The sequence below is a fragment of the Lygodium microphyllum genome, chromosome 25, assembly GCF_053477565.2.
Source record: "Lygodium microphyllum isolate KBCC chromosome 25, Lygodium_microphyllum_v1.1.10, whole genome shotgun sequence".
NCBI lineage: Eukaryota > Viridiplantae > Streptophyta > Polypodiopsida > Schizaeales > Lygodiaceae > Lygodium > Lygodium microphyllum.
The window spans coordinates 60,313,496-60,341,224 of NC_141159.1; the positions used below are offsets into that span (position 1 = coordinate 60,313,496).

Sequence of the window (27,729 nt, forward strand, 5' to 3'; positions counted from 1 at the left end):
CTTCGGCTCCCTTATAGGCCATCTAGTTCCTTTCTACTTTTGGTCATACTGTATCTTTGTACTCTTGGTCTTCATGTTGTACTTTTGAGATTATTTTTTGGTAATTAATACAATTACCCTGTACAAAAAAAGAGAGGGGGGAATATAAATATCAGCAAAACAATAATGTGTGTCATAATAGGCTACAATCAAGAGGCTTTTTCCTTTGGGCAACGACACAAGATCCCAAGTATCATTAGCATACAGAGATTTAATCTCTTCCTGCATAGCTAGCTCCCACTTACTACTAAATTTGCATAACTTGGCCTCTTTATATGTAAGGGGCTCACCCTCATTTGTAAGCATCACATAGTGCAAAGAGGGGTCATACCTATGTGGCTGCTTTCTTAAGCGTGTAGCTTGCGTACCCAATGATCTACATTCTCAAGAATCGGGTCTACATCTGGAGAGACATGTTATTTTCAGCATTTATTGGCTGTTGTAAGCCATTTTCAGCATGCTGTTCATGCTGTATAGCACCTTCATTTTCATTTCCAGCACCTGCATTTTCATAATTAGCAAGTCTATCTTGCTGTCCATGACCTCCTTGTGCTTCTATTTGCTGTTCATCATCATTTGGTTAAAAAATAACCGGCTGATTATCAGTTTCAACTGTGGTACAACATCATGAGGCTCATCATTTGAAGTAATAGGTGACTTCAAATTCTGAAATTTGACCTTTTGCATGTCTTTATCAGAGGCTAAAGTACTTTTTAGCAGCTTCGTCTCATTAAACACAATATTATGGCTGCGAACAATTTTCTTGGACTGTGGTAACCACACTCTATAGCTAAATTCACCCTCATCACCATAGCCCATGAAAACGCCTTTGGTGGATTTCGGGTCAAGTTTACTCTTAAACTTATCTCTAACATGCACAAAAGCATCACAACCGAATATACTTAAATGGTCATATGAGGCCGATTTGCCAGACCAAACCTCCTCAAGGATGCCATTATTTAAGGACTTGTTTGGAGACCATTATTTAAGGACTTGTTTGGAGAGCGGTTGCAAATGTGAACCACGGTTTTAAGTGCCTCCCTCCAAAATTTATGAGGGAGATTAACAGTGGACATCATGCACCGTACTCTCTCACATAAAGTCCTATTGTATCTTTCAGCTACACCATTTGAAGAAGGGCTGTAAGGAGCTGTAAGCTCCCTCTTGATTCCATGCAAGTCACAAAAAGATTTAAACTTAGTAGATGTGAAATCACTCCCATTATTAGTTCTCAAGCATTTCAACTTTCTACCTGTATGAGTGGTCACAAACGTATGAAAAGTTTTAAAAACAGCAAATACTTCACTTTTCTTTTTCAACAGATAAACCCAAATATTCCTGGAGCAATCATCAATAAAAGAGATAAAATATGCAATATCACCCAACAATTTCAAGGCATACCATATACATTAGAATGCCGTAAGTCTAAGACATTGGGCTTACGGGAGACACCAAAGTAAAATGAATTTTTCATTTTCTTTCCAAACTGATATTCATTACAAAAATCAAGTTTAGAGCCTTTTCCATCAACCCTCTTCAAAGAGGTAAGAACATCGAGTCCTTTCTAGCTCATATGGCCTAATCTCTTGTGCCACAACTCCAATGACAGCTTAGAAACTTGCCATTCAAAGCTTTATAGTGCAAACAATACAATGTGCTCTTCTTGGTTCCTTTTTCAATCAGCATGGAACCCTTTTTCAATTTCCACAAACCACCACCAAACAGTGTAGTGTAACCATGCAAGTCAAGCTGTCTAACAGATAGTAAACTCTTCTTGATGCCAGGCACATATCTGACATCTTTCAACACAAGCTCTTGCCCATTATCCAAAGACAAGTGTACAGTGGCTATCCCATCAATGCTGCAAGCATTGTTATTTCCAAGATATACTTTTTCATAACTGCTTGCATTGAACATAGCAAAACACTCCAAGCAAGGAGTTACATGAAAAGAGGCACCAGAGTCTACAATCCAAGTCTGAGTGACACTATCATCAACTGACAAAAGTGCATCAATCACATGCATATCGTGCATGTGACATACAAGAGCATTATAATCTACTACACATAGTACATTAGCCTTTGCATCCAAGAGCTTCTCTATGACTACACTGGAGGCCACATTGGTCTTTTCCTTGCCTTTGGTTGCCTCCTATGCATCTATCTTATCCTCTTTCTTCTTTTTGTCTCCTGAACTCTTCTTTCTCTCTTGTTTCTTCTTGTAGTACCTGCAATCAGGCTTCTTGTGGCCCTTCCGACCACATTGATAGCAAGTAACATCACTCTTTTCCTTTCCTTTGCTCTTGCTTCTGCTTCTCTGACCAGCATTTGCATTTTTCGTTTCAGGCCTATCTCTAACATTGTAAGCTGAGTTGCTTTTTCTCCACTAGACTTATGTCTAATTTCTTCATTCAAGATTGAACCCCTCACACCATCATATGAGAGATTGGGGCCAAGAATAAGGCAGTGGCATGATCAGAAAGATTGCCCTCAACTTATCATCAAAATCCAAATTAGCATCCTTGAGCTGATTTAAAATACCAGTAAATGCACTCAAGTGCTCAACTGTAGGCTTGGACTCATCCAACCGCATATTCACTAACTTGCGCATTAAATGCACTTGATTAAGAGGTGTGGTGATCTCATAGGTAGTTTTCAACTTTTTCTATATTGCATGATCAATATCTAAGCCCTTAATGTCTGTCAAAATGTCGTCAGTGACACCCATCTTTGTATAAGCCACAGCCTTTTTATTGACTTTGGCCCACTCTGCATCGGACATTTGTGTGGGTTTATCTTGCTGCAAAGCATCCTCACAATCCTTTTAAAAGAATATGCCATGCATACGGTCTTTCCAAAGGTCATAAGCTTGACCATCAAACCGTTTGATTTCCATCAAACTCTTAATGTTAGAATTGGAAGAAGTTGCTGCCATTTTTATCACAAACACAAGTGTAAAAGCATTTAATTGCAAGAGCACAAGCTAAACCAGCAAATACATTGCTGTTCTTGCCTAACCAGGAATAAACCTCTGTTGTTTTTACATAAACCAGCCACCACATGGGCAAATACTGCAGAAATTTACCAAAATCTGCACAAAATCCCAAATTTCCAGGTTCGATAGTGCGTAAATGTCAGCCAATCTGACCAGCTAAGCAAAATTTCATCAATCCATGAAAAGCCCCAAATTTTCCAGGTCCAATGTCAGGAAATTTTACTCGGATGAGCAAAATTCCAACAAATTTGGCAAAATCCCCAATTTAATTGAGGTCAACATGCACAATGTCTGCAATTTTTGACACAAATGTCACTGTCAAGCATAAACAATATCAAATCTGGGAAAAGCCCCAAATTTCCCGAAGTAGATTTGTACAGATTTAAGATCTATGCTTATGTGTGTGAACGCTCGGAAGGGGAGAAGTAAAAATGAGTTGGAAATTTCTAATTTAAAAGAGGTTTTTGGGGGGGGGGGGGGGGGTTCGTTGACCTGTCGTCTCGTTACATCAATCATGCGACGCCTATCGCCTGCCCGTTGGCATCGCGAGTTGTCGCTTGCCCTTTAGCGCCCTGTTGGACCCCATCACCACGCGCCCCTTTCGGCTGCCCACTTGTGTTCCGCTGGACCCTGTTGTCACGCAACGGCCTCCACGTTGGTCCCCACGTGCACCTGCAGCCCGCGTCTCCTATCGCGTGGTTTCCTTGTCGACCTACCACTGGCTGCCGGCCAGTCTTCTACACGACGCCTGTGCTGGTCTTTTGCACACAAGTTCTTCTTGTGATTGTAGCTTGGTTGACAACTTCTCACCTATCGAGCTTGTAGCTGGTGACTAATGCCTGTGGCTTGCGCGAACCAATGTGGCTCTGATATCAGTTGTTGAGTGCGGGGATAGAGGAAGCGTGAAGATTTGCAGCAGGAGTGTGCAGGTGATTGAGAGCGACAGAGAGAGAGTACGATATGATTTTGGATGTACCAACAATGTGTTGGTACACAAAGAATAAAATGTATTTATACTTAGGGCGTGTAAGGGTGCATTCACATGTACAACATAATAATACACGTGTAAGATACACGGAGGTGAATAAAGGACCTTTACATCCCAACACTTGCTGTACAAACAATTAGCAAGCAATTGGGGCAATTGTCCCTTGATTTTCGCCCAGGACTTGCAGAAATGGAACCCCAATTGGCCAAATGCTATCCCAATTCACAATGGATGAGCTAGCATCTGAAATCCTTGGCAATTCTTTCAATTTCAGGTGTTGATTTCAGTGTACGATGCCCTTGACTGATGGGCTGCTAAACCCTAATTTCTGCAGAAATTCCGGGTTTACAGCAGAATTCTCCATGGTGTCCACCAAATTTGGTTGAGATCTGCTCCAAATGGCTGAGAAATGTGGAGATGGTTTGAGACCAAGTTGGAGAAGGTGAGGGAAGGCTGTAGAGAGAGATTCCAGAATTTCTTTGTGGAGAAGCATCAACAAAAGCTGTTGCCCTACTTGGATTTGCCCAGAGATTGTTGCGTGTTGCTTGGAGAGGCCTAAAATGCTGTTGCGTGCGCCTCTAAATGCTGTCGCCAGCAGCTGATGGCCTCATAAGTGCTATCACCTGCTTCCTTTGGCCTCCAAGCTGCTGTCCTCTGCTTCCAATGGCTGAAATCAGCCCCTGAAAACTGATCAACAACTCTTTTCTGCTCTCTCACATAGCTTGGATGCATTGAATGCCTCCCCACCAACCCCAAAAACATTTTTTCCAGTTGCATGGGTATTTTTGCTGAGTGGCAGCCTTCTAATCCCATTTATCCAGCAATCTCCCACCATTAAATCAATTTTCAGTATTACTAATTTTAAAAATTAATTTTAGTCCTTCTGACATTGCTTAAAATTAAATGTGCCCATCCATAATTAAATTGGCCAAGCCATTTGCAACTTGGAGTGGTCCCCAATCTCAGTTGGCATTAATTAATTAATTAATGCCTAGCGCCTAGTGTTACCATTGACACTTAAAGACAAATTAACTGTCCTAGGGTCAAAATTGACACCAAGTGACAACCAAAGCCCAGTTGGCATAACTTGTCACAACTTTTGCCTTTGACATCCCTTGACTCCTTAGGGTCCTTGGCCATTAACCATGAAATAATTGCCATGTGCATCACATGTGCTTTACAACCTTGCATATTTGATTATTAAATTAATCAAATGTTACTAGGATAATCAAAGCATTTCACAAATTTCATGTCCCCATGACAGCTACTCATTGGAGGGATTCCTCTTGGAGTGCATATGGAGAATGTGTTGGAGCAAAGTAGCACATTGCTATGTATATATCACAGGGGACGATTTGTATCTGGATCCACATGAAGTGAGCTTCCTCATCTCTCCGTATGACCTTTACTATGTGTTGTAGCTCCTCCCAATACAACACAATGGTCCTCCCTCGTGATCAGGCTCTAGGATGGCATGCCATCTCCCATCTATAGCCACTCACACTTGGCAAGTGCATGCACGAACTTTAGTGTCTCTGTATGTAGGATGATGTCCTTGTCAGTGAAGGTCTCCTAGAATAGCTCTGCATCCATCCTCATGGCTCCATTACATTTCCATATTGTGAAATTCAAATGTGTCTCATAGGCCGCGCCCCATCATTGGTGTCTATTTGTGATAATGATATGCCTGTCTCTATATATTACCCATTTTCCCACTTTGCGGGCCTCTATAATCTGCAGCATGCACTCCCTACAGTGGACTACCTGGGGAGTGTGAGATCATTCTCAAGTTATACTTTTTCTCCTTTGAGAGCCTTCATTTTGGAGAGGAAGACTCGTCGTGACTCTAAATCACCAAATTGATGATATGGGAATAGCCCTTTTCTAGATCCTTGCATGCGCTTTCCACCATTGAGGGGTCCTCCGTTCCCATTTTTCCACATATGCTCTTGCCATCTTCAGAGGGCTGTCTCCCTCTTTCCATCCGACCACCTTGATGTGCAAGGCACTAATTTTCCTTCACTTCTCCTCTTCAAGTGCTACATTCATGAGCTCTTCCTTCTTTGTTGGCGTCTTCTTTGCCACTTTGATCCATTTGGAGTTTTCAGCCACCTTTGCTTGTGCTTGTTTCACTATGGTCGCCCATGTATTAATCTCATTCATCATGTGTGTCTGCAGCTCATCTATTTTGGTTTGCACATTGTTGGGCATTGCTTCAGTGATTTCCCCCTCCTTAAGGATGTCAAGTTGGTTTCAATTATTCAGTGATCTCATGCCGGAGTTTTTCAATCATCCTATTTCTCTCTTGGAGAGACACTTCAATGTCGGTCTTCCAAGAGGTGAAATATGCTGTAATCTCCTTGTATATTTTGCTCTTCCATTTTTGGATCTTCTTAGCCATCTCTTCCCTGATTTATTGTATGGCTTCATCACACATTGTTATCATCATCTCTTTGATATTTCCCATAGATTTTGCAGCGCCTGTAGGCCCTTCTTCATGTGGGAGTTCGTCACCTTGTTGTTGTGGCTTCAAGTAGTTGAGTATTTCTTGTTCTTATTTCCTAGTGTGGATTTGTGGCTTTTCTTGGGGACCCCATTGTATCTCGAAGACTCAATTGTTGTATGTTTGCTCCAGGACAATCATCGGAACGCCATGGTGTTTAGATTGGAACTAGTGATATTGAGTAGGTGGGGGGAGGTAGATGGGTCTAGGGTGGTGAGTGCAAGAAGGTGGGGTAGGCTAGGTGGGTCTAGGGTAGGGTAGGCACATGGCGACTGAAGACTAGGTTGTGTTCGTAAGTTGGGAGGCAAGTTGCTTTTGATGCGGAGGGTGAGGTGAAGTAAAACGACAATTCATGTTTGATGTGGAGGGTTAGGCGAGGTGAAATTATTGGAGGTTGTCGGGCCAAACGCGATTGATGAATTTGAGGCCAAATCGGCCTATGAGACCAAAATGTTAGATTTGAAAAGTCATGGAATTTTTCAAGTTCCAAAATAGTTGTCATATAATGCTATGATTAACTAAATGGAAAATAAACAAGAAGCAATATATAGCTGATGAGTACAAAATGATGTCTAAGCCAAATATAATGTGAAATTGCTCAGGAAGCATTCATCCCAAGATCTCTCTCATAGGTTCATCTAGCATAGAGAGGCAAAAATGGTGAGATAGGGTCCCTCGATGATGGTCTAGTATCATTTGTATTTGTAGATGACGCCTCTTGTGAGGGCATGGGCTAGTTGGGTGCGGGTGACGAGCTTTGCTTCTATCTGTGGATGTGTCTAGGATGGTCCCCAATGGTTTTCCAATGGGGGCTATGTAGTGGAGGGAGTAGTCAATACTCTGTAAAACTTCGTGAGTATGCACTATTGTGTGGCTCTATGTCTTTGCTCTTGGGTCCATAAGAGGTGCCCTTTGTGGTAGTAAAGCTCTAGTAAGAAGAGCCCCAGACATCACTAATTAGGAAATTCATCACCTTGGATAGTGGTCCAAGTCCCTCTGTGAATAGACAATGGAAGCGCCCTCGGATCTCATAGTATGCTAGGCATTTGAATAGGTAGTGCTCCTCTATCTCTCAGTCGAGTTGACAGAGTTGGGAAATCTTGACCTTCGAGGGGAGGGAGTTTGTGCCGTGTCTACCTATCTTGATCTACAATTGGTGTGAGGATGTACGGAGTGGTCCAATTTCACATCGTACATCGTGAGACAAGTGTGCATCCATGTATCTCGGGCAGGGACAACAAAGCCATTAGGGGATATGTATAGAAGATGCTTCTAGTAGAAAGCTATCTTTGTCCCCAAATCCTCAGTAGGTGTCACCCATGTCTTGGCTCGTGTATTTGAATAATGTCCATCTTGATGATGCAATTCAGCTCCTCTCGTTGAGCTCCAAGTGAGGGCAATCCAAGTTGTATTGTAATGGTTGGAGGTGATCCATGTGTAACCCATGTAGCCACCATAACCATGCCTCTGTTTGAGCATAGCAGCACTTAGTACCTCCTTGTAATGTTAGCTATCTAGATGACTCTAGTGCAAGTCGGGAGTAACTATCTTGGCAAGGTCCAGAGCCTATGTAGGAAAGTCTCACTGCTTGGATGAGGGCCTCTGCCACCACTATGGGTGGTGCTCCCATCTCTAGTTTGATAATCTCATGTGGTACAGAGGGCTTCCTTTGAATCATTTGTCGTGAGATAGAGGCTTGATCCCCATACGAGGGTCCCATATGGAAGTGCTAGTGTGACCAAAGTTTTAAAGAGCGAGAGCTTCATTCGAGACTCGTGAAACTGTATGCATGGGCACTGGCTCTCCATCGACCCTATATATATGAATGTGTGAGAGAGAGAGAGAGAGAGAGAGAGAGAGAGAGAGAGAGAGAGAGAGAGAGAGAGAGAGAGAGAGAGAGAGAGAGAGAGAGAGAGAGAGAGAGAGAGAGAGAGAGAGAGAGAGAGAGAGAGAGAGAGAGAGAGAGAGAGAGAGAGAGAGAGAGAGAGAGAGAGAGATTCTTGGATGACCTGATGGTCTGATGTAACAGAAAGTAAGAGATACAGAGAGATTGATGGTCTGATGTAAATATTTACTACTTAATTCAATTATCTTCACGAAGAGAGAGAGAGAGAGAGAGAGAGAGAGAGAGAGAGAGAGAGAGAAATGAAATGATATACTAACGTCTACAAAAGGCCAAAATGACCTATGAGACCATGAGTTACAATCATGTGTATGATGGTACAGCTGTCTGGGCAAAATATGTAGCACAAAGCAAAATAAAAAAGGAAACTAACTATGGCTATGTGTAAACATAGAGCTCTATCTAGTAACAATGAGCTCCAAATGGTACAATCTCATGTGGGTATGGAGGGTCTAGCTCTAGCCCGAGCAATAGAGAGAGAGAGAGAGAGAGAGAGAGAGAGAGAGAGCTTCATTTGAGGCTCGTGAAACTGGTGTGGGGTATGGCTCCTCGGTGGTGCTGTAGTATCCGCTGTATTTGTAGGTAATGTCTCCTGTGGTGGCGTGGACCTGTTGGGTGTGAGCGGCGAGCTCTACCTCTCTTTGTAGCTCTATCCAAGGTGACTCCTCGGGGTGGGGCCACTAGTCTGTTGGCTGCAATCCTTCTTGTAGAGGGGGTGGCCAAGGGCCTGTAGAACTCTTGGAGGGTGCATCGCTATGTGTTCCCGTCCTGGACCCGTAGAAGGTGGTCTTTATGTTGGCGTAGCTCCACGAGGAAGAGCCCGAGGCATTTTTGGTCGGGGAAGTCTAGTGTTTGGGATACTGGTCCGAATCCCTCCTTGAAGAGACAGTGGAAGCGGCATGTGATCTCGTAGTACACCGGGCATCTACATATGTAGTGTTCTTCTGTCTCTGGCTCCAGTTGGCAGATCCTGTTCTCTGGGGGGAGAGAGTCCGCTCCGTACCTGCTTGTCTCGATCCGTAGTTGGTGTGATGACGTACGGAGTTTCCCGATGGCACTTCAGACCCCATGGGATAGGTGTACATCCATGTATCTCGAGCGTATAATGAAGCCGTCAGGTGTGAGGCGTAGGAGGTGTTCTCTGTAGAAGGCCATCGTCCCCAGATCCTCGGCTGGTAACACCCATGTCCTGACTGTGTGTAGCTGAATAATATCCGCCCTAATGACGCGGTTCAGCTCCTCTCGGCTAATCTTCAGGTGGGGGCAGTCCAGACTATATTATAGGGGCGAGAGGTGGTCCATGTGTAGCCCATATGCATCTGCAGCCAGGCTTGAGTACAGGTGTATCAACATTCAGGGTCCCCTTGCGATGTGAGTTGTTTGGATGATTCTAGTGCGAGGCAGGAGTATCTGTGTCGTAGTCGGCTCCAAAGCCTGTGCAAGAAGGTCACCGTTTGGGATAGGGCCTTTGCCACTATAGGTGGTGCTCCCAATTCTGCCCTCACGATCTCATGTGGTATTGATGGTTTACTCCTGATTAGCCGGGAGATCATCATCACCAGGGGGTGTTCCATTTGCTCCCATCCTTCATCTCTCCTCTCCTTCGAGCAATGGCTGATCTTGTGTGGTTTGACGTGTATGGTAGAGGCTAGATCCCTATATCGGGACCCCATACAGAAGTGCTAGTGTGACCAAGGTATCAAAGAGCCATAGCTTTGTCTGAGGTTCGTGAAATTGTAGACGTGCACATTGGCTTTCCATAGATCCCAGAGTAGCGTAGCCGCATGTCAGTCTGTTTGCCGCGGCCTTCCTCGGGGTGAATCTCGGCTCTGAGAATGCGATTCCCAGGTAAACATATTTTTGGACCACCTCGACTATATCCTCTGCATATTTGAAGTGGGACACTGACCGGCGAATCCATTGGGTAGATGTGCTGAATACCATGATCTTGGTTTTTCCCAGGTTCACTATGAGGTCCCTGTCCTGGCAGAAGGTTCGTAATGTGTTTAGGTGGCGCTGTAGTCCCTCCGGCGTGCTAGAGAGGAGGACTATATCATCTGCACATAGTAGCATGGGTATTAGTGGCCCCCCCTGGTAGGACCCCTCCCCTCCAAGTCTGTCCACATAATCTGATATCTCGTCAATGTAGAGCCCGAATAGGGTGGGGGAGAGGGGGCATCCGTGCTTTACACCAATATTGCTAATAATCTCCTCTGACAGCCCTCCGGGTGCTCGGACCCGCGTCCAGTGAGACAGACTCGTATAGAGCCAGGATTTCCCATCTCATCTCTGTTGGGACTCGAGCGCCTACAATCTCTGCATGAGTCTGGCTCGGGGAACTGTATCAAAGGCCTTGCGGAAGTCCACAAAGCAACAATACACCCGCTTTTCCTGTGCCCTGTTCTTTTCAATGATGGCTCGGAGTGTGAGGATGTGGTCAAGTGTAGAGTAGCCTCTCCTAAAGCCGGCTTGCCCCCGTGCCCAGTGTAGGTATGTTTCCGCCCTTTTGCTTGACTTATGCTCCAAGATGGATCCATAGAGCTTAGCCACAACACATGGCCGACCATGACCATTCGGTAGTTTGTGGGGACCATGGGGTCTCTAGCCTTTAGGATTGGTACTATTGTATTAGCTGACCAACTGACTCGGAAGCCTTCACATAGTGCCCTGTTGAATAGGTGGGCTAAGAGGGGGGCGATGGTATCTCTAGTGAATGAGAGGTGTTTTACTATTAGTTCCGTGTGGTCCTAGGTCTGACCATTTTGGAGTCTGTCAATGGCATCACGGACCGTTTCAGTCTTGAAGAAGGTGGAGGTAGTTGGCCTGTCCTCTGGCAGCCGAGGTAGGGGGGGTTGTCTTGGCACGTGGTATAGTGAGGTGGCGTAGCTATGCCACGTCTGTGGGGAGGTAATGGGTGTCTCTACTCGGGGTGCTTGGAACACTTTCCATACCTCCTTGCCGTTGTGCCCTAGGAATAGCTGATAAAACTCATGCTCTAGCCTAGATAGGTATGCCCGCTTTTTCCTTCGCACTAGGTGACGGAAGATCGTGTGGGCTTGGCGGTGTGTGTATGTCCCTTTGGCTTCCCCTTGTTGGAGAGGTGGAGGCGGGTTTCCTTGCATTCCTCGTCGTACTAGCTATTCTATGGGGGCATTCTTGCTAGGAGGGGTGGAGTGGGGACATGTGTGGGGGAAGTAGGCGGTTGATGTGTGAAGGGTCCTGGCCAATTGTGTCGTGAACTCCTCCAGGGGTGTGTGTGGGTCCATCTCTTGTAGGCTCTAGTACAGATGATCTGAGTAGGCACTTGCTGTTGTCCTGGTGAAGTGGTATTTGGGGAATCTTTGAGGGCTGCTCACTGGGGGGGTCCCCTCATAATTACATGTGATGCTAAATTGGAGGTATGCGTGGTCTGCAGCTATCGCTAGTGGGTGTGGTGAGATGTTGAAGGCCTGTATGTCCAGGATCAGGGAGGCGACCCTAATAGGTGGTCCATTGTGCTGCCTCTTCCCGAGCCTCTGGATGCATGCTTATGTGGAAAGCATGTGAGTACATTAGACCCAAGCCATCTAGCCAGGCCGTTAAGGATGGCTAGTTTGTGTGCCCCTCCTAGTGCTAGTAAATAGTCTCCATACTTTGTGCACTCAGCTGTGTCCTGTGATGTCTAGCTGATCCCCAACTCCTCTGGTGCCAGCTCTCAGTACATGTGGTCTTCGCTCTCAAAGAAGGGGACTTGGCTTTGCACTGTGTGGGCTTTGAAGTCCCTCGTCAACAAGACGTCTCCTATGCTCGAGTAGTGTATGATATCCTCATATATGGGTAGGTACGGGGACAACGCTCCCATTGTCTCATACGGGGAATTTGCCGGGGTGAAGTAGCATACTACGACATATATATCCCATGGGCAGTTTGTATGTATAGAGTACTGCCACTCCCCTTGGCCCTTTGGTCCCCCCTTGGGATCTGGCCCGGGGGCGGCACGCTGACTCCCATTTGTAGCCTCTCACTGTTGGTAGGTGCGTGCCTGGGCTCTGGTGTGTCTCGATATACATGACTATGTCCCTGCCCATGAAGGTTTCGTAGAAGAGCCCAACATTTGTTCTCATGGCTCCATTATGGTTCCACATTGCAAATCTCAATTGTATCTCATAGGCTGCGCCCCATCATTGGCGCTTCATGATGATGATGTGCCCGTCCCGATAGACTGTCCATTTGCTTGCCTTGCGTGCCTCCATGATCTATGGCATACATTCCCGTCTGTGGGCTACTTGGGCTGGGGTGAGGTCATCTTCCAGATATATTTTTTGTCCTTTGAGGGTTGTTCTTTTGGAGAGGAAGGCGCATCGTGACTCTTAAGTTGTTAAATTTAAGGATGAGGGGCCGTCCTTTGTCTGCTGACTCCTTGCCTACCCTTCATGCCTTTTCCACGAGGGAGGGGTCCTCCATCCCCATTTTCTCACAAATGCCTTTGGCATCCTCCATAGGGCTGTTTTCCTCTTTCCACCCGACCACCTTGACATGGAAGCCTCTGATTTTCCTCCTCTTCTCTTTCTCGATGGCTGCGTTGATGAACTCCTTTGCGGGGGTCTTTTTTGCTACTTCGATTCATTTGGAGTGTTTTGTTGTGTCAACTTATGCCTGTTTCACGACCGTTGCCCATATGTTGATCTCCTTCATCATTTTGGTCTTCATCTCGTTAATTTCTGACTGGACCTTCTGAGGCATTGAGTCTTTGATCTCCCCTTCTTCCTTCCTAACGAGGTCGACGAGTTGGCTCTTGCAGTTGGTAATTTCCTGTTGGAGTTTTGCAATGGCTCGGTTCCTCTCTTGGAGAGAGGATTCGATGTCCACTTGCCAAGATGTGAAGTGAGCTTTGATCTCTTCATAAATTTCATTCTTCCACTCTTGCATCTTGCGGATTGTCTCCTCCTTTACTTGCTTGATGGCTTTGTCACACATGGCCCTCATCATTTCCTTGATGTTGTCCATGTCTTGGTCTTGGATCTTACAGATGTCGCGGAGCGCCTCGATGCTCTTCTGTACATGGCTGTCTTTCACCTTGTCGGCGCTACTCCAAAGGGCTGAGTATTTTTCACTCTTTTCCCCTCTCGTGCGTGGGGACACTCTTTGGTCTTTATTGGCGGATCCTGACATCTTTGCGGGCAAGTTCTACACCTCAGCAGGCAAGTTCTGCGCCTTAGGTGTAGTTTGTGGGGCCCATGTTTGGGGGGGGGGTGTGTTTCGGCGATGTAGACCAGGGGTGCCTCGGACTAGGGCAGGTGACTCGGACCGATGGGGGGGGGGGGTTTTGACCAAGGCAGGTGACCCGGACGAGGTGGGGTTGACTGGGACCAAGGGGGGATGACTCGGACGCGATGGGAGTCGGACGACTCTAAAACAGGCGGGCGATGGTTGGTGGACTGTTGATCAAGGTCGTGCGATGATGGTGATGGGGCTTGCTTGGTCAGAGCTCCACTGCTATGATGCTGTCCATTATCTCTGTCAGTTGGAAGCTATCCACTATCTCCACCAGTCACACATCTGCTTTTTGTTGACGCGTGCAGAGAGAGAGCGCGGTAGTCGAGAGAGAGATTGCCGGACTGGAGATTGTGTGCCAGATTGGAGACTGCGTGGCAGTTGGACTGGACTGCTTGCCAGACTAGAGACCGTGGCAATCGGACGGATTGGAGACTGTATGGCAGTTGGACTTCCAAACGAGAGAGAGAGAGAGAGAGAGAGAGAGAGAGAGAGAGAGAGAGAGAGAGAGAGAGAGAGAGAGAGAGAGAGAGAGAGAGAGAGAGAGAGAGAGAGAGAGAGAGAGAGAAAGAGATGTCTACAAGAGGCCAAATCGGCCTATGAGACCAAAATGTTACATTTGAAAAGTCCAGGAATTTCCCAAGTCTCAAAATAGTTACCGTTTAATGCTCTGACTAACTAAATGGGAATAAAAGTAAACAATACATAATTGATGAGTACAAAATGATGTCTAAGCCAGATACAATGTGGAATTGCTCAGGAAGCACTCTCATCCCAAGATCTCTCTTATGGGTCTATCTAGCATAGAGAGGCTGAAGCGACAAGGTAGTGTTCCTTGATGATGGTATCGTATTATCTATATTTGCAAATGATACGTCCTATGAGGGTGTGGACTAGGTGGGTGTAAGTGAGAGGCTTTGTATCTCTCTGTGGTTGCGTTTAGGGTGGTCCTGTCATGAGGACATGTATTTTTAAAACCTCACTTAACATGTGGATTAATTTTTAATCACATGATTAAGTAAATGTTGCACATGTGAGGTGCAATGGGGTTAAAGTAAATTTACGAGTGTGGGACCCGAGGAAAATCATGGGATGTCAAAGGCAAAAGTTGCTATAAGTTATGTTGTACAGGTACTTGGTGGTATGTGGTGTCAGTTGTTGACCTAGGTCATTCATTTGGCTGTAAGTGTTAGTTGGTGACACTAGAGATGTGGCGTTTAATGGTACCTAATATCGATCTAACGGTCAAAGATAGCGCAGAAATACTCAGGAATGGAAGTTGCCTAGCCAATTTAATTATTGGCCAGTCATTATTTTTCAGGGCACCGAAATAATTATTAGATTATTTTTCAGTATTTAAAGATTGAAAATTAATATTTAATTATGGATAATGCTGGAAAAACCATTTGGGAAGGTTGCCACTTGTCAAAAATGGCCATGCAAGATTGAAAAACGTCTTTAGAGGCTGGAGAGAGGTATTTTTAGTATATTTTGCCTGCAAGAGAGAGGGAGGAGATGTTGCTGGTTTGATTTGCAGCCATTGGAGGACCTTTTGAGGCAGCCAGGGGGAGGAGAAGACCAATCAACAGCAGGTGACAGCATCTAAAGGTTATTAAGACAGGGCAACAGTAGTAAATGACCGATTTTCTTCAGTTTGTTGCATCTACAAGCTGTTGTGGCAGGGCAGCAGCTGCATTTGATTGATTTTCAATCAATTCTTCGTGATAAAACTCTGAATTTTCTCTCTATAGCTTTCTCTCTCATCTCCTAGTCATTTCACAGCCTTGCTCAGAAGATCTCAACATTTGGACCCTTGAAGGCTGAGAAATTGCAAATTTCTCTGTTGTAAATCCTAATTTACAGCAAAAATTAGGGTTTAGCAGCAGCCTCGGGAAGTGTGCCAGAAATTGGAAGCTCCAAGACTTGGATTTTTCAAGGCTGAAGGTGAATTTCAGCTAGATTCAGATGGAGGACTAGCCACCATTGAGTTTGGGGCATTTCCATCGTCTATGAAGTGGGTGAAGGTCAATTAAGTGTTCGAATCAAGGGGGGTAAATCAGATTGAAGACTTACTGGTCGCTTTGGACAGCAAGGGGAGTTTGGATTACGAAGAGGATAGGGCGAATCCCATCTAAATCAACTTCTTCTTCAATAAACCTAAAGAAATATTGAAAGGGGCACCAATTTTGGGGCCAATTAGGTGTGTGTTGTCCAAGATCAGTAGGTAAATTTGTATTTTCAGATTTGCATTTGTTGTTTGCTGCTGTAATTAAGTTGTAATCAGGGATTTACCACCCATCCACGGAAGGAAGGTTGGTTGCAGGTCCCCTGTGATGGGGCTATCAGTTGGTTCGATGATGGGGGTGTGAGAGAGGAAAGGATCAAGCTTAGCATAAAAAAACAGTAGATAGTAGAGAGTGAAGCACGACACCCAGTGCAATAGACTGAAAGAGTGTAAAGCTGAAAGTACAAGGTACAATCCTTAAACCTTAGGGTTGTAAGAGGGTGTTCACACCCAACACGATAAATGCCTGTAAGTGTGTGTCATAAGCACATACGAAATAATACCATAAGTCTGGGGAAAAAAACCTCTCTTACTGAGAGTAAAAAGTGTCCCAGTGTCCTGCTGATCACCGACACTCCTTTGTGAGCGTAGACGTAAGTGAGGCGTGAGTGAAATATCCAACGAACCCCCCTGGAGTGAAGAGTGATCAAGAGTACAAGGGTCATCCGCCACCAAAGGAGATCAAATTTAAAGCATTGCGAAATGCTTCAAAATTTTCACGAGAAAGAGCTTTGGTGAAGATGTTTGCCACATTACTGGTGGTAGGACAATAGACAAAGCTGATATCACCTGTATGTAGCCTCTCTCTGATAAAGTGGTAATGTATCTCAATGTGTTTTGTGCGTGCATGAAACATTGGGTTCCGTGCCACTGTAATGGCACTCTGACTGTCAGTGAACAAAGGAGTAGGCTCCGTAACATATACATCCAGATCAGCAAGCAAGTGTCTAATCCATACGCATTCAACTGTGGTAGTGAAAGCTGCCTTGTATTCAGCTTTACATGACGATGTGGCAATAGTGGACTGTTTCTTGCTAAGCCATGATATGCAAGATGAGCCAAGAAAGAAACAATTGCCACTAGTGGAGTGACGTGAATCATAATCACCAGCCCAATCAGAATCACTGTAAGCATGTAACTGCAATGGTCCCCCCTTGGCATAAAGCAATCCAAGAGATCTAGTACCCTGCAAGTAATGGAAGACACGCTTAACAGCTTGCCAATGTGACATGTGTGGTTGATGCATATATCTGCTTAGGGCTGAAATTGCGAACTGTATGTCTGGCCTAGTGTTGCATAAGTAAATAAGACATCCAACTGCTGGAGCATATGTGTGTATATCAAAAAAATCACTGTCATCATGTAATGACATTTTAAGTCTAGGTTCCATTGGTGTACAAACTGGCTTGCAATCCTGTAAGCCAAACTTCTCAAGAAGTTTACTAATGTATCTTGACTGTGATAACCCAATACCTCTAGCATCATGTATGAAGTGAATGCCCAAGTAATGATGCAAAGACCCCAAGTCTAACATGTCAAAAGTTTGCTGCAAATTTTGTTTAAATGCTGAAATCTGATCAGCATGTGTCCCTATAAGCAAGAGATCATCAGTATAAAGACAAATGATCAGCATGGATCCCTCCTCTTTATATACGTAAAGGGTAGACTCAGATGAGCTGTTTATGAACCCTTGGCTAAGCAAGAAAGCATCTATCTTTGCATACCAAGCTCTAGGAGCTTGTTTCAAACCATACAAAGCTTTTTTCAGCTTGCAGACCAAGTGTTCCAAGCCCTCAACCGCAAAACCAATGGGCTGCTGTACGTATACTTCCTCATGAAGTTCCCCATGTAAAAATGCAGTTTTAATATCCAACAGATGCAAAGTCCATCCATAATGAGCAGCCAAAGCAACCATAGACCTGATGGTCGTTGTACGGGAAGTAGGAGCAAATGTCTCCTCATAGTCAATGCCTTTTTTCTGTGTATAGCCTTTAGCTACAAGCCTTGCCTTGTATTTGTCAATGGATCCATCTGCATTCCGTTTCAGCTTGTAGACCCATTTTGTTCCAATGGCTTTCTTCCCAAATGGCAGACACCAAATCCCATGTTTGATTCTTAGTGATAGAATCCAATTCAGCTTTCATTGCTGCCATCCAATGCACACTCTGTTGTGCATCCTCAAAACATTCAGGCTCCTCATCATCAAGGGTGCTTGTTGCCATAACGAACTCCATGGTATGTACAGTATCATGCATACGAGCTTGCCTTCTAGTACGACCAACCATGGGTGCATCCAGATGACTATCTTTCATAGTCTGTAAATACCATTTAGGCATTTTTCTTGCCCCTTGACTGTGCATAAGCTCTTGCTGAATTTTAGTTTCAGCACTTTGCTGAATATTCAGATCAGCCAATGACTGATTTTCTGCATTTTCCAAAGGAGCAGCTGGCTGAACATTGAGTTCACTTGCTGAAACTCCAGCTGAATCACCAAATGTAATGGGCAGCAGCCCTTCAAATACATCACGGGCAGCCTGATATGTGTCTAAACCAGCCAGGGACAATTCTGATTTTTCATCAAATAGTACATCCCTATTGACAAACACCTTTTTAGAAATAGGATCATAGAGTCTGTAGCCTTTGCTCTCACTGCTATATCCCATGAAAATGCATTTAACAGCCTTGTTATTCAACTTTCTCCTAAGTACCTTTGGAATATGTGCATATGCAAGGCACCCAAAGGTAGAAAGTGTCCAATAGAAGGTTTCTGGTTGTTCCAAGCCTCAAAAGGTGTAATTTTCTTCAATGCTTTGGTGGGGCATCTGTTCAAAACATGGCAAGTACACATGATTGCTTCCATCCAAAAATTGTGAGGCAAGCTCTTTGCCTTTAGCATACATCTGGCCATCTTCATGAGTGACCGATTCTTTCTCTCTGCAACCCCATTCTGCTGTGGAGTATAAGCAGTAGTGTACTGATGGACAATGCCCTTCTGCTTCAAAAAGGAATTCAACATAGAGGACATGCATTCCCCCCCTGGGTCCGAACGGAGAGTCTTAATTTTACAACTAGACTGGTTTTCAACAAGTGCAATAAAAGCCAAGAATGCATCATACACTTCTGACATAGTGACAGGAAACGGCCGGAACGGCCCCCCGACACGCGGAATCGCCATCCCCGGCATGTATCCGGCGCGGACCGTGTTTCCAAAAAATGGAACGTTCCCTGTCCCGTTTCAGACAGGGAACGCAACAGGCCACGTGGCAAAGTGACCTGCGCCCAGTTTTTGCCCGCGCCCAGTTTCCGCCTGCGCCCTGTTCTATTTCGTTCCGCCTGCTCCTGCCTGCGTCCCGTCTGCTCCCGCCTGCTCCCGCCTGGCCCATTTCTCCTGCTCCCGCCTCAGCCTGACCCAGTTCTCCTGCCCCTAGGCCCAGCCACCTTCTTCCTTCTCTTCCCTCTCTTCCTTCTTCTTCTTTCTCTTCTTTCTCCTCCCACCTCCAACCTCTTCCTTCTCTTCCTTCTCTTCCTTCTCTTCCTTCTCTTTCTTTCTCTTCTTATTCTTTCTTCTCTTCCTTCTCTTCTTCCTTCTACCTTCTCTTCACTTCTCCCTTCTCTTTTTCCTTCTTCCATGAACCTTCTTCTTCTTCTCCCTTCTCTCCCTTTCCCTTCTCTCTCGACTCTTAAGTGAGTCTTGACTCTTGAGCCTTCTCCCTTCTCTCGAGCCTTCAATAATCAATTTTCAACCTTCAATTTTTCCTTCTCTCGACTCTTGAACCTAAGGCCTTCAATTTTCAGCCTAAAATCATAAATGGCTTCATCTTCCCGCCCCGCTCGTCGGGTTGGTGGTCGAGGAAGAAGGTCTGATGATTGGTCATGGTGGGAAGAAGTAAATGCTGACCCCCCTTTGAGTGGTGGAGGATCTCGACCATGGACTTGCAAGCTTTGCCCATACAAGCGAACTAGTGGAGTAAACAAGGTAATCCATTGAGCTGAGCATTTGTATTTTAAATTTTTATTGATTTTAATTTTTCAAAGTTACTTAAATATTAGAATATGGACTACCAATTGCCACTTGTTCCATTTTAAATTTTAATATTTATGCATAATCAGGTTCGAGCTCATCTCCTACATGAGCCAAATTCAGAGGTGCAGTTTTGTCCAAATGTGATCTTGGAGAAGCAAAGGGAGCTTCGTGACCGTGTAGCAGGTCAACAAGCTTATCTTGCATCTAGACCACGACGTGTTGCAGTTGACCCTGCAACTTTTGTGACACCATCCCCATCAGATGTATCTAGAGCAGGGTCAGTATCAGGAAGTGCTACCTTCACACCTACTACAGGCATTGCATCGGCCATGGCATCAACAACGCCACATGTTGCACGTAGACAAAGCATACTTGATGCTAGTTGGGATCCCAAGAAGAAGGAAGAGGTGGATACATCAGTGGCACACTTTTTTTATCATGACCACATTCAATTTCGTGCAGTCAGGTCAGAGTATTTTAAATTGATGTGCAAGAAGATTGGTGAGTATGGCCCTTCGTATGTACCTCCATCATCAGAGACCTTACGCACCACTTTGCTCGACAAGGAAAAGCGCCTTGTTGAGCAAGCAGCAGTGACTAGAAAGAGCATGTGGGCTAAAAATGGAGTTTCCTTGATTGCTGATGGTTGGAGTGATACACGCAAGCGATCCATTCATGGTATGGTTGCTTATTCTCGTGGGGAAATGTATTTTATATCTTCACATGATGCATCGGGGACAGGAAAGTCAGCAGATGTACTTGTAGCAGAGTGGGTTACAGGTGTTGAGCTTATTGGCCCAGAGCATGTTGTGGGATTTGTTGCAGATGGAGAGCCTGCAAATAGGGCAGCACGTGCTATTATTCAGGGATATTATCCACATATCACAGTTTCATATTGTATGGCTCATTGCTTGAACAACCTACTAAAGGATATTGGTAACCTGTCATGGATTGCACCTGTCATAGAGCAAGGAGCTCAAATGGTTAGCTTTGTTTTGAATCACCAATTTCTTCGCCATCACTTTTCTTTGCGGTCGAAGGAGACACTTTTAAAATACTCTGATACCAGATTTGCCTTTAACTTATTGATGCTAGGCAGGTTAAGAGAATGCAGTGGTGCCTTGAGGCAGTTATTTCTTAGTGATGAGTTTACCTCATCAACATTGGCAGATACTCCTACAGGTATCTTATGCTTGGAGAAAGCAAATAACTCCACTTTTTGGGATGATGTAAAGCTGATAGATGCTATGGTATCACCCATTGTACATTTATTGAGGGTTATGGATGCTATGCAACCTTGCATTGGCAAGGTATATGAGGCTATGGACAGGCTGAATGAAAAGTTGCAGGAGTTGGCACCAAATGATGAGGCGTATGAGGAAATACACCATTTAGTTGTGACGAGGTGGAACTCCTATAGCTCACCCATGCATGCAGCTGCATTTGTTGTGAATCCTGAGTTCCAGGGCAAGGGTCAGGAGAATGACAGTGAGGTTATGGATGCATGGAGACTTATATTGTCTCGTCTAGTGCCTGATCATGGCACTAGACGAAAGATCAGAGATCAGCTTTCATGTTATAGGACCTTTCGGGGTTCTTTTGGTTGTGGGGATGCATAGGGGGATCGCTGTAAGATTGGGCAGCTTTGTGGTGGGAGGACTATGGTTCGGATAGTCCTGAGTTGCAGCAACTAGCCATCCGTATTTTGAGTCAGTCAGTTAGCTCCTCTTGTTTGGAGCAATTGTGGAGTACCTACGCTCACATTGCTTCAAAGAAGAGGAACCGTCTTGGTGTGGAGAGGGCAAACGATCTAGTATTCGTTAGTGCTAATTTGAGGATGTTATGTAACAGTATGACAACAAAGCCTGATCCATTCACAGAGTGGGAGATGCAGCAAGAAGAGGAGACACATGCTGATGTTCAGGGAGATGCAGCAATTCATGGTACACATGATGATGAGGTTGGCACTTCAGGAGTGGCTAGGGCAGCCTCAGAGCCCCATCATGATCTTTGATTTAGCTTACTTATCACGAGTCTCATGATACATGACACATTTACATTATATATGATATTATGATCATTGATGACACTGTGACACTTGGGTTGTTGATAGTTGTGCCATGTCGATATTATATTTGTACTTGAGTCTTGCAGTCTTGCAGTTGCCCTTTGGGCTATTTTGGCATGCGGCATGCCGCATTTTGCTTTAGTCTAGAGATTAGACTTTATATTTGCAGTCTTTTTTGGGGCAATGAGCATGTTCTTTCAAAGATTAGACTTCAATTTCATATTTGTAATCTTTTAAGTTTTTTGGCAATGGTACCATAGGCATGTTCTTTTAGCTTAGACTTTTAAGTTTAGTTCATTGTTCATTGTTTTATCATTTATGATTTTTGGCATATGTATTATGGATTTTATTATTTATAATTGAATAGCTTACCTCTTGAGCCTTGTAAGTTGCAATTCAATTTCTAATGAGTAGTTTTAGAATAATGCATGATATCTTAAAGTTAAAACTTAAAATGATTTGTCCTTGTGGATTATATACCTTGGTTTTAAGTTTTAACACTCCAGAGTCCACATGGATTATGAGTGAAATATTAATTTTTTTTCATGAATTTTGATTTTTTAAATGCCGTTCCCGTTCCCACGTCCTCATTCCCTAGGTTTGGCGTTCCCGTCTCCGTCCCCGTCCCCGTTCCCCGTTCCCCGTTTCATGTTTCTATGACTTCTGACTTTTGGACCAAAGAGTAGACCCAGCAAAATCAAGTAAAGTCACAAAATAGTAACATCCTCCCAATGACTTTGTCTGCATAGACCCACATACATTTGAATGCACTAACTGCAACTTGGCTGTTGCTCTAAAAGCAACCTCACCGGGAAACGAAAAGCAATGCATTTTTCCCAAAATACATCCTTCGCACAAGTGCTCAGGAGGTCTCTCCAGTAGAGATAATCCATCTAGCATCTGCGTATGCTGTAAGAGCATCAAGCTGCCAAGGTTCACATTCCCCATTCTAGCATGCCATAACTTTGCTTGTATCATAGTAGGAGTAAGAGTGGATGTCAAATACGCTGACTGATCAACTGAAAGAGTATCCAACTCATATAATCCATGACATAAAGTGCTTGTCAAGACCAAAGTCATGTGTTTTTTGTCTCTTACCATGCATCTGTAATATGACCTGCAATCCACAACGTGCTAAAGAAGAGATAGAGAGCAAATTTTTCTTTATGCCTGGCACAAATAAAGCATCCTGTAGGCGAAGAATAGAGCCATCAATGGCTGTGAGCACAATCTCCCCAATACCTCTAACAGGGTATGATGCATTGTTGGCACACTATATAGACTTGCCAAGTGGAGCTGCATGAACAGATGCAAATAAATCTCTGCGAGATGTGATATGTCTAGAAGCACCATTGTCAAAAAACCAAGTGCTTGCATCGTCAGTAGAGTTGAATGCTCAATCTGCCCAAGAGGTGTCATAACTGCATGTGTAAAAACAATAGTCCCTGTCTGCAACAAAGGACGCAGACTCAGTAGCAGTGGAAGGAGCATTAGAAACAAATACTCTTGACTCCTTTTTATTCTCTTTGGTAATGCTCTTTTTGCACTCAGTAATGTAGTGGTCTGGCTTCTTGCAATAATGGCATTTGCCCTTTTTGGCTTGCGTGTCCCGTTGTTTTTTGTTTGCTTGTAATGTGCCAGAAGTCCCAGAACTCTGTGGAGCATTCTTCACTTGGCTGCTTTTGCCCTTCTGTCTAGCCATAAAAGCTTGCTCAGAGGCTATAGCATCCACACCACTATTCCTCCGTGTTTGCTCCTCCTCTAGAAGCAAATTGACTAACTGAAGAAAAGTGATTGGCTGCGCGGCAATCCTCATGGTGAGGTTTAATGCCGTATGAAAAGCTAAGTACGAAGGAGGTAATGAGTTCAAAGTGGTAGATATCATTTGTGCATCCAAATAGTACTCATCAACATTTATGAGTTGCTCTCCTAAGTCTTGAATTTTGTTCAAGTGATCTTGAATAGAATCACCTTCATCCATTTTCAATGTTTGTAGCTCTTTCTTTAAGAAAGATGCGAGTCTCATTCTTGCTTGCAAACATCTGCTCCAAAGTTAGCCAAGCTTCTCGTGAAGAAGCTGTTGAATAAATGTGGGGGACGATTGACTGTTGAACTGCCAATGCAATCAACGACAAAGCTTGTGCATCCCGTGTATCCCATGCTTTTTGAGTTGTTGTTCTTTGGGGAAGTGGTTGAAGTGGAGCAGGTTGAGGTGCTCGTGGTGCACGTCCTCCTGGAGGAGGAGTAACTGGACCCACAACTCCAAGCTGTAGTGCGTATGCCAATGTTCCAAGAAAACATAAAAGCTCCAAAATTTTTTTTATGAATGTGTCCAGAAATTGCATTCAATGTGTCCCAAACACGTTTCTTGAATTCTGTGTCTGTGGCGTTGGAACCCCTGCTTCTAGAAATTGCAGGAAATTAAAAATAAAAAAAAAACCAAAAAAATTATGGTTTACCTGCGCAGAGCCGCTAGGCAGGTGTTTGACGGGTTGATTGGCAGCGGTGGACCAGCGGGAGAACTAACGGGCGAGATGTCGCAGACGAGCTGGCAGGCGAAGCGACTGATGTCTGAGGGTAGGGTAGAGCAGGTGACAAACAACACGGGCGCAGTTGACGGGTGAGCAGGAGGCCTTAGGCGAGTATCGACTAGTACAGGCGTTGCTGCAGACAGGCTTAGCGATTGCAGAGGCAGGCGCCGTTCTTTGGCACATGCAACGTGGCTGATGGACGGGGCTTGCAGCACAGCTGATGGGGCGTCTGAAGACTGGACAGGGACTGTGTAGTAGGCGAGGGCCGAGGCAGGCTGGTGACTGTTTGACGTGGGAAGAAGCAGGTCGAGCTCCTGAGGCGGGCAGCATTGGCAAGCTGGCAAGCAGGGTGTTGCGAGACGACGGACTGTGTTGTCAGGACATGGCCACGATGGCCCGTACAGCAGACTGGCGTATCAAGCTGAGCAGAGCAGAGCCACTACTTTGCCCGAGAGCCAAGGAATCTTCGGCTCGGTCTTCTATGGATGGCGTGAATCCATTCGGTTTGCACTCAACTTCTTACAGTGTGTGGCCTGTAGTCCTTGTTAAGTACAACATCCCTCCATGGCTTTCTATGAAGAAAGGACATCTCATCCTTCGCTTGCTCTTTCTTGGCCACTACAAAGTCAAGAATATGGATGTGTATTTTCATCCATTAGTCAATGAGCTTAAGATTTTGTGGGAGGAGGGGGTCGCCATGGAAGATATGAGCAAGCGCGATGGTCGACGGTCCGTCAATATTTGAGCCATTCTCATATGGACCATGTATGACTTTTCGGGATTCGGGGAGTACTCAGGTAAGTAGGCTTCTATTCTCATTTGTAATATCTATCATAGCTCTTTCAAGTTTGTATTTATTGGATAGAGATGTTGGCACAGGTCTCGTTACCTCAGGTTATCATGCATGTTCATTGTGGGCGCCGTAGTTAGACTACCGAAGGACACAAACCATGAAGAAGATTATATATCAAAGACACGCCGCTTTCTTGCCTTATCCTTAATGATGGCTAGACAAAGATCTACCAGATGTATTACATCTGCCATCAATCGCAAATAACTTAGTGTCTATTGGCCAAATGATAGATCAAGGATTATAGATTCCATTTAATGCAAAAGGTTATTTTGTAGAAGACTTTAATAATAAGTGCAAGTTGTTTACAAAAGGAATTAGAGTTGGCTGCATGTTCACTTTAGATGTTGGAAATCATCCAATGAATGCTACTATATATGCTAAAGAAAAAGAAGTGGTTATAGATATTGAAATATAGCATAAACATATTGGACATGCAAATGTACAAAGGCTGAAATTGATGTAGTCCAAAAAGTAGTTCAAAGGGTTGGTTACAAGGTTGCCTACTTTTAGAGTTGCAAAATTTCATAAATTTTGTGAAGCATGCCAGTTTCATAAGCAAGCAAGACAACCCAAATGTGAGAGAGGACAGGATTGAAGCTTAGCATAGAAAAACAGTAGACAGTAGAGAGTGAAGCACGACACCCAATGCAATAGACTGAAAGAGTGTAAAACTGAAAGTATAAGGTACAATCCTTAAACCTTAGGGTTGTAAGGGGGTGTTCACACCCGAACACGGTAAATGCCCGTAAGTGTGTGTCATAAGCACATACGAAATAATACCATAAGTCTAGGGAAAAAACCTCTCTTACCGAGAGTAAAAAGTGCTCCAATGTCCTATTGATCACCGAGACTCCTATGTGAGTGTAGGCGTAAGTGAGGCGTGCGTAATGGAGTAGTCAATACTCTGTAGAACTCCGTGAGTGTGCATTGGGGTGTGGCTTTGTGTCTTTGCTCTCAGGTCCGTAAGAAGTGCTCTTTGTGGAGGCGTAGCTCTAGTAAGAAGAGCTGAGACATCTCTAATCTAGGAAACCATCACCTTGGATAGTAGCCCAAATCCCTTTTTGAACAGGCAATGGATGCGCCCTGGGATCTCATAGTACGTTGGGCATTTGCATAAGAAGTGCTCTTGTGTGTTTGGTTCGAGTTGACAGAGCTGGCAAATCTTGTCCTTTAGGGGGAGGGAGTGCGCATATTTACCTGTCGTGATTTGGAGAGAGAGAGAGAGAGAGAGAGAGAGAGAGAGAGAGAGAGAGAGAGAGAGAGAGAGAGAGGGTATTTACGAAAAAAAAAAAGAGAGAGAAAGAGGGTATTAGGTAGCCTAGCTGAAGGTTGAGGGAGAGAGAGTTGGTTGAGATGCGAGAGAGAGTGCTGAACTGGCTAAGATGACAACTAGGCGGGGGAGAAGTGGGCTACGCGAAGATTCACAACAATGAAGAGATGAAAAAAAAGATAAATTTCGCTTTGTTTCTAACTTTTTGGACCAAAAAGGGTCTCGCTAGGTGAGTTGGAAGGCCACATTTCCAATAAGGAATGCTAGGTTGGTTTCAACTCAAGGAATATGGCAGCATAGATAGGTTTGAATGGCCTAGTTGAAACGCCAAGTTTCCAACAAGGAACTTTCATGAGAACATGTATTTTTGAAACCTCACTTAACATGTGGATTAATTTTTAATCACATGGTTAAGTAAACATTGCACACGTGAGGTGTAATTGGGGTTAGAGTAAATTTACAAGCTCGAGACTCCAGGAAATCATGGGATGTCAAAGATAAAAGTTGTTATAAGTTATGCCACACAGGTACTTGGTGGTATCTGGTGCCAGTTGTTGGCCTAGGTTATCCATTTGGCCATAAGTGTCAGTTGGTGACACTAGAGAAGTGGCGTTTAATAATATCTAACACCAATCTGATGGTCAAAGTTGGCACAGAGACACTCGGGAATGGAAGTTCCCTAGCCAATTTAATTATTGGCTAGTCAAATTATTTTTTAGGGCATCAAAATAACTATTGGATTAATTTTCAGTATTTAAAGATTGAAAATTAATATTTCATTATGAAAAATGTTGGAAAAACCGTTTGGGAAGGCTGCCACTTGTCAAAAATGCCCATGCAAGACTGAAAAATGTCTTTAGAGGTTGGAGAGAGGCATTTTTATAAATTTAGCTTGCAGGAGAGAGAGAGGAGAGACTGCTGGTCTGATTTGCAGCCATTGGAGGACCTTCTAAGGTATCCAAGGGCAAGAGAAGACCAATCAACAGCAGGTGACAACATCTGCAAGCTGTTGAGATGGGGCAGCAGTAGTAAATGACTGATTTTCTTCAGTTCTTTGCATCTACAAGCTGTTGTGATAGGGCGGCAGCTGCATTTGACTGATTTTCAGTCATTCTTTGCGGCAAAACTCTGAATTTTCTCTCTCTATAGCTTCTTTCTCGTCTCCCAACCATTTCGTAGCCTTGCTCCGAAGATCCTAGCATTTGGACCCTTGGAGGTTGCAAAATTGCAAAGTTCTC

General features: G+C 44.4%; 2 protein-coding genes across 3 annotated transcripts in view; both read left to right on the forward strand.

The window, feature by feature from the left end:
* BIN4 (double-stranded DNA binding protein) overlaps positions 1-27,729 on the forward strand; it is a 125,967-nt gene that overhangs the window by 1,988 nt on the left and 96,250 nt on the right. The window lies entirely within an intron of this gene.
* Positions 20,255-21,388, forward strand: LOC148014279 (uncharacterized). The gene has a single exon (XM_087667402.1). The coding sequence runs from the start codon at positions 20,255-20,257 to the stop codon at positions 21,386-21,388; it is 1,134 nt and encodes a 377-aa protein (XP_087523528.1).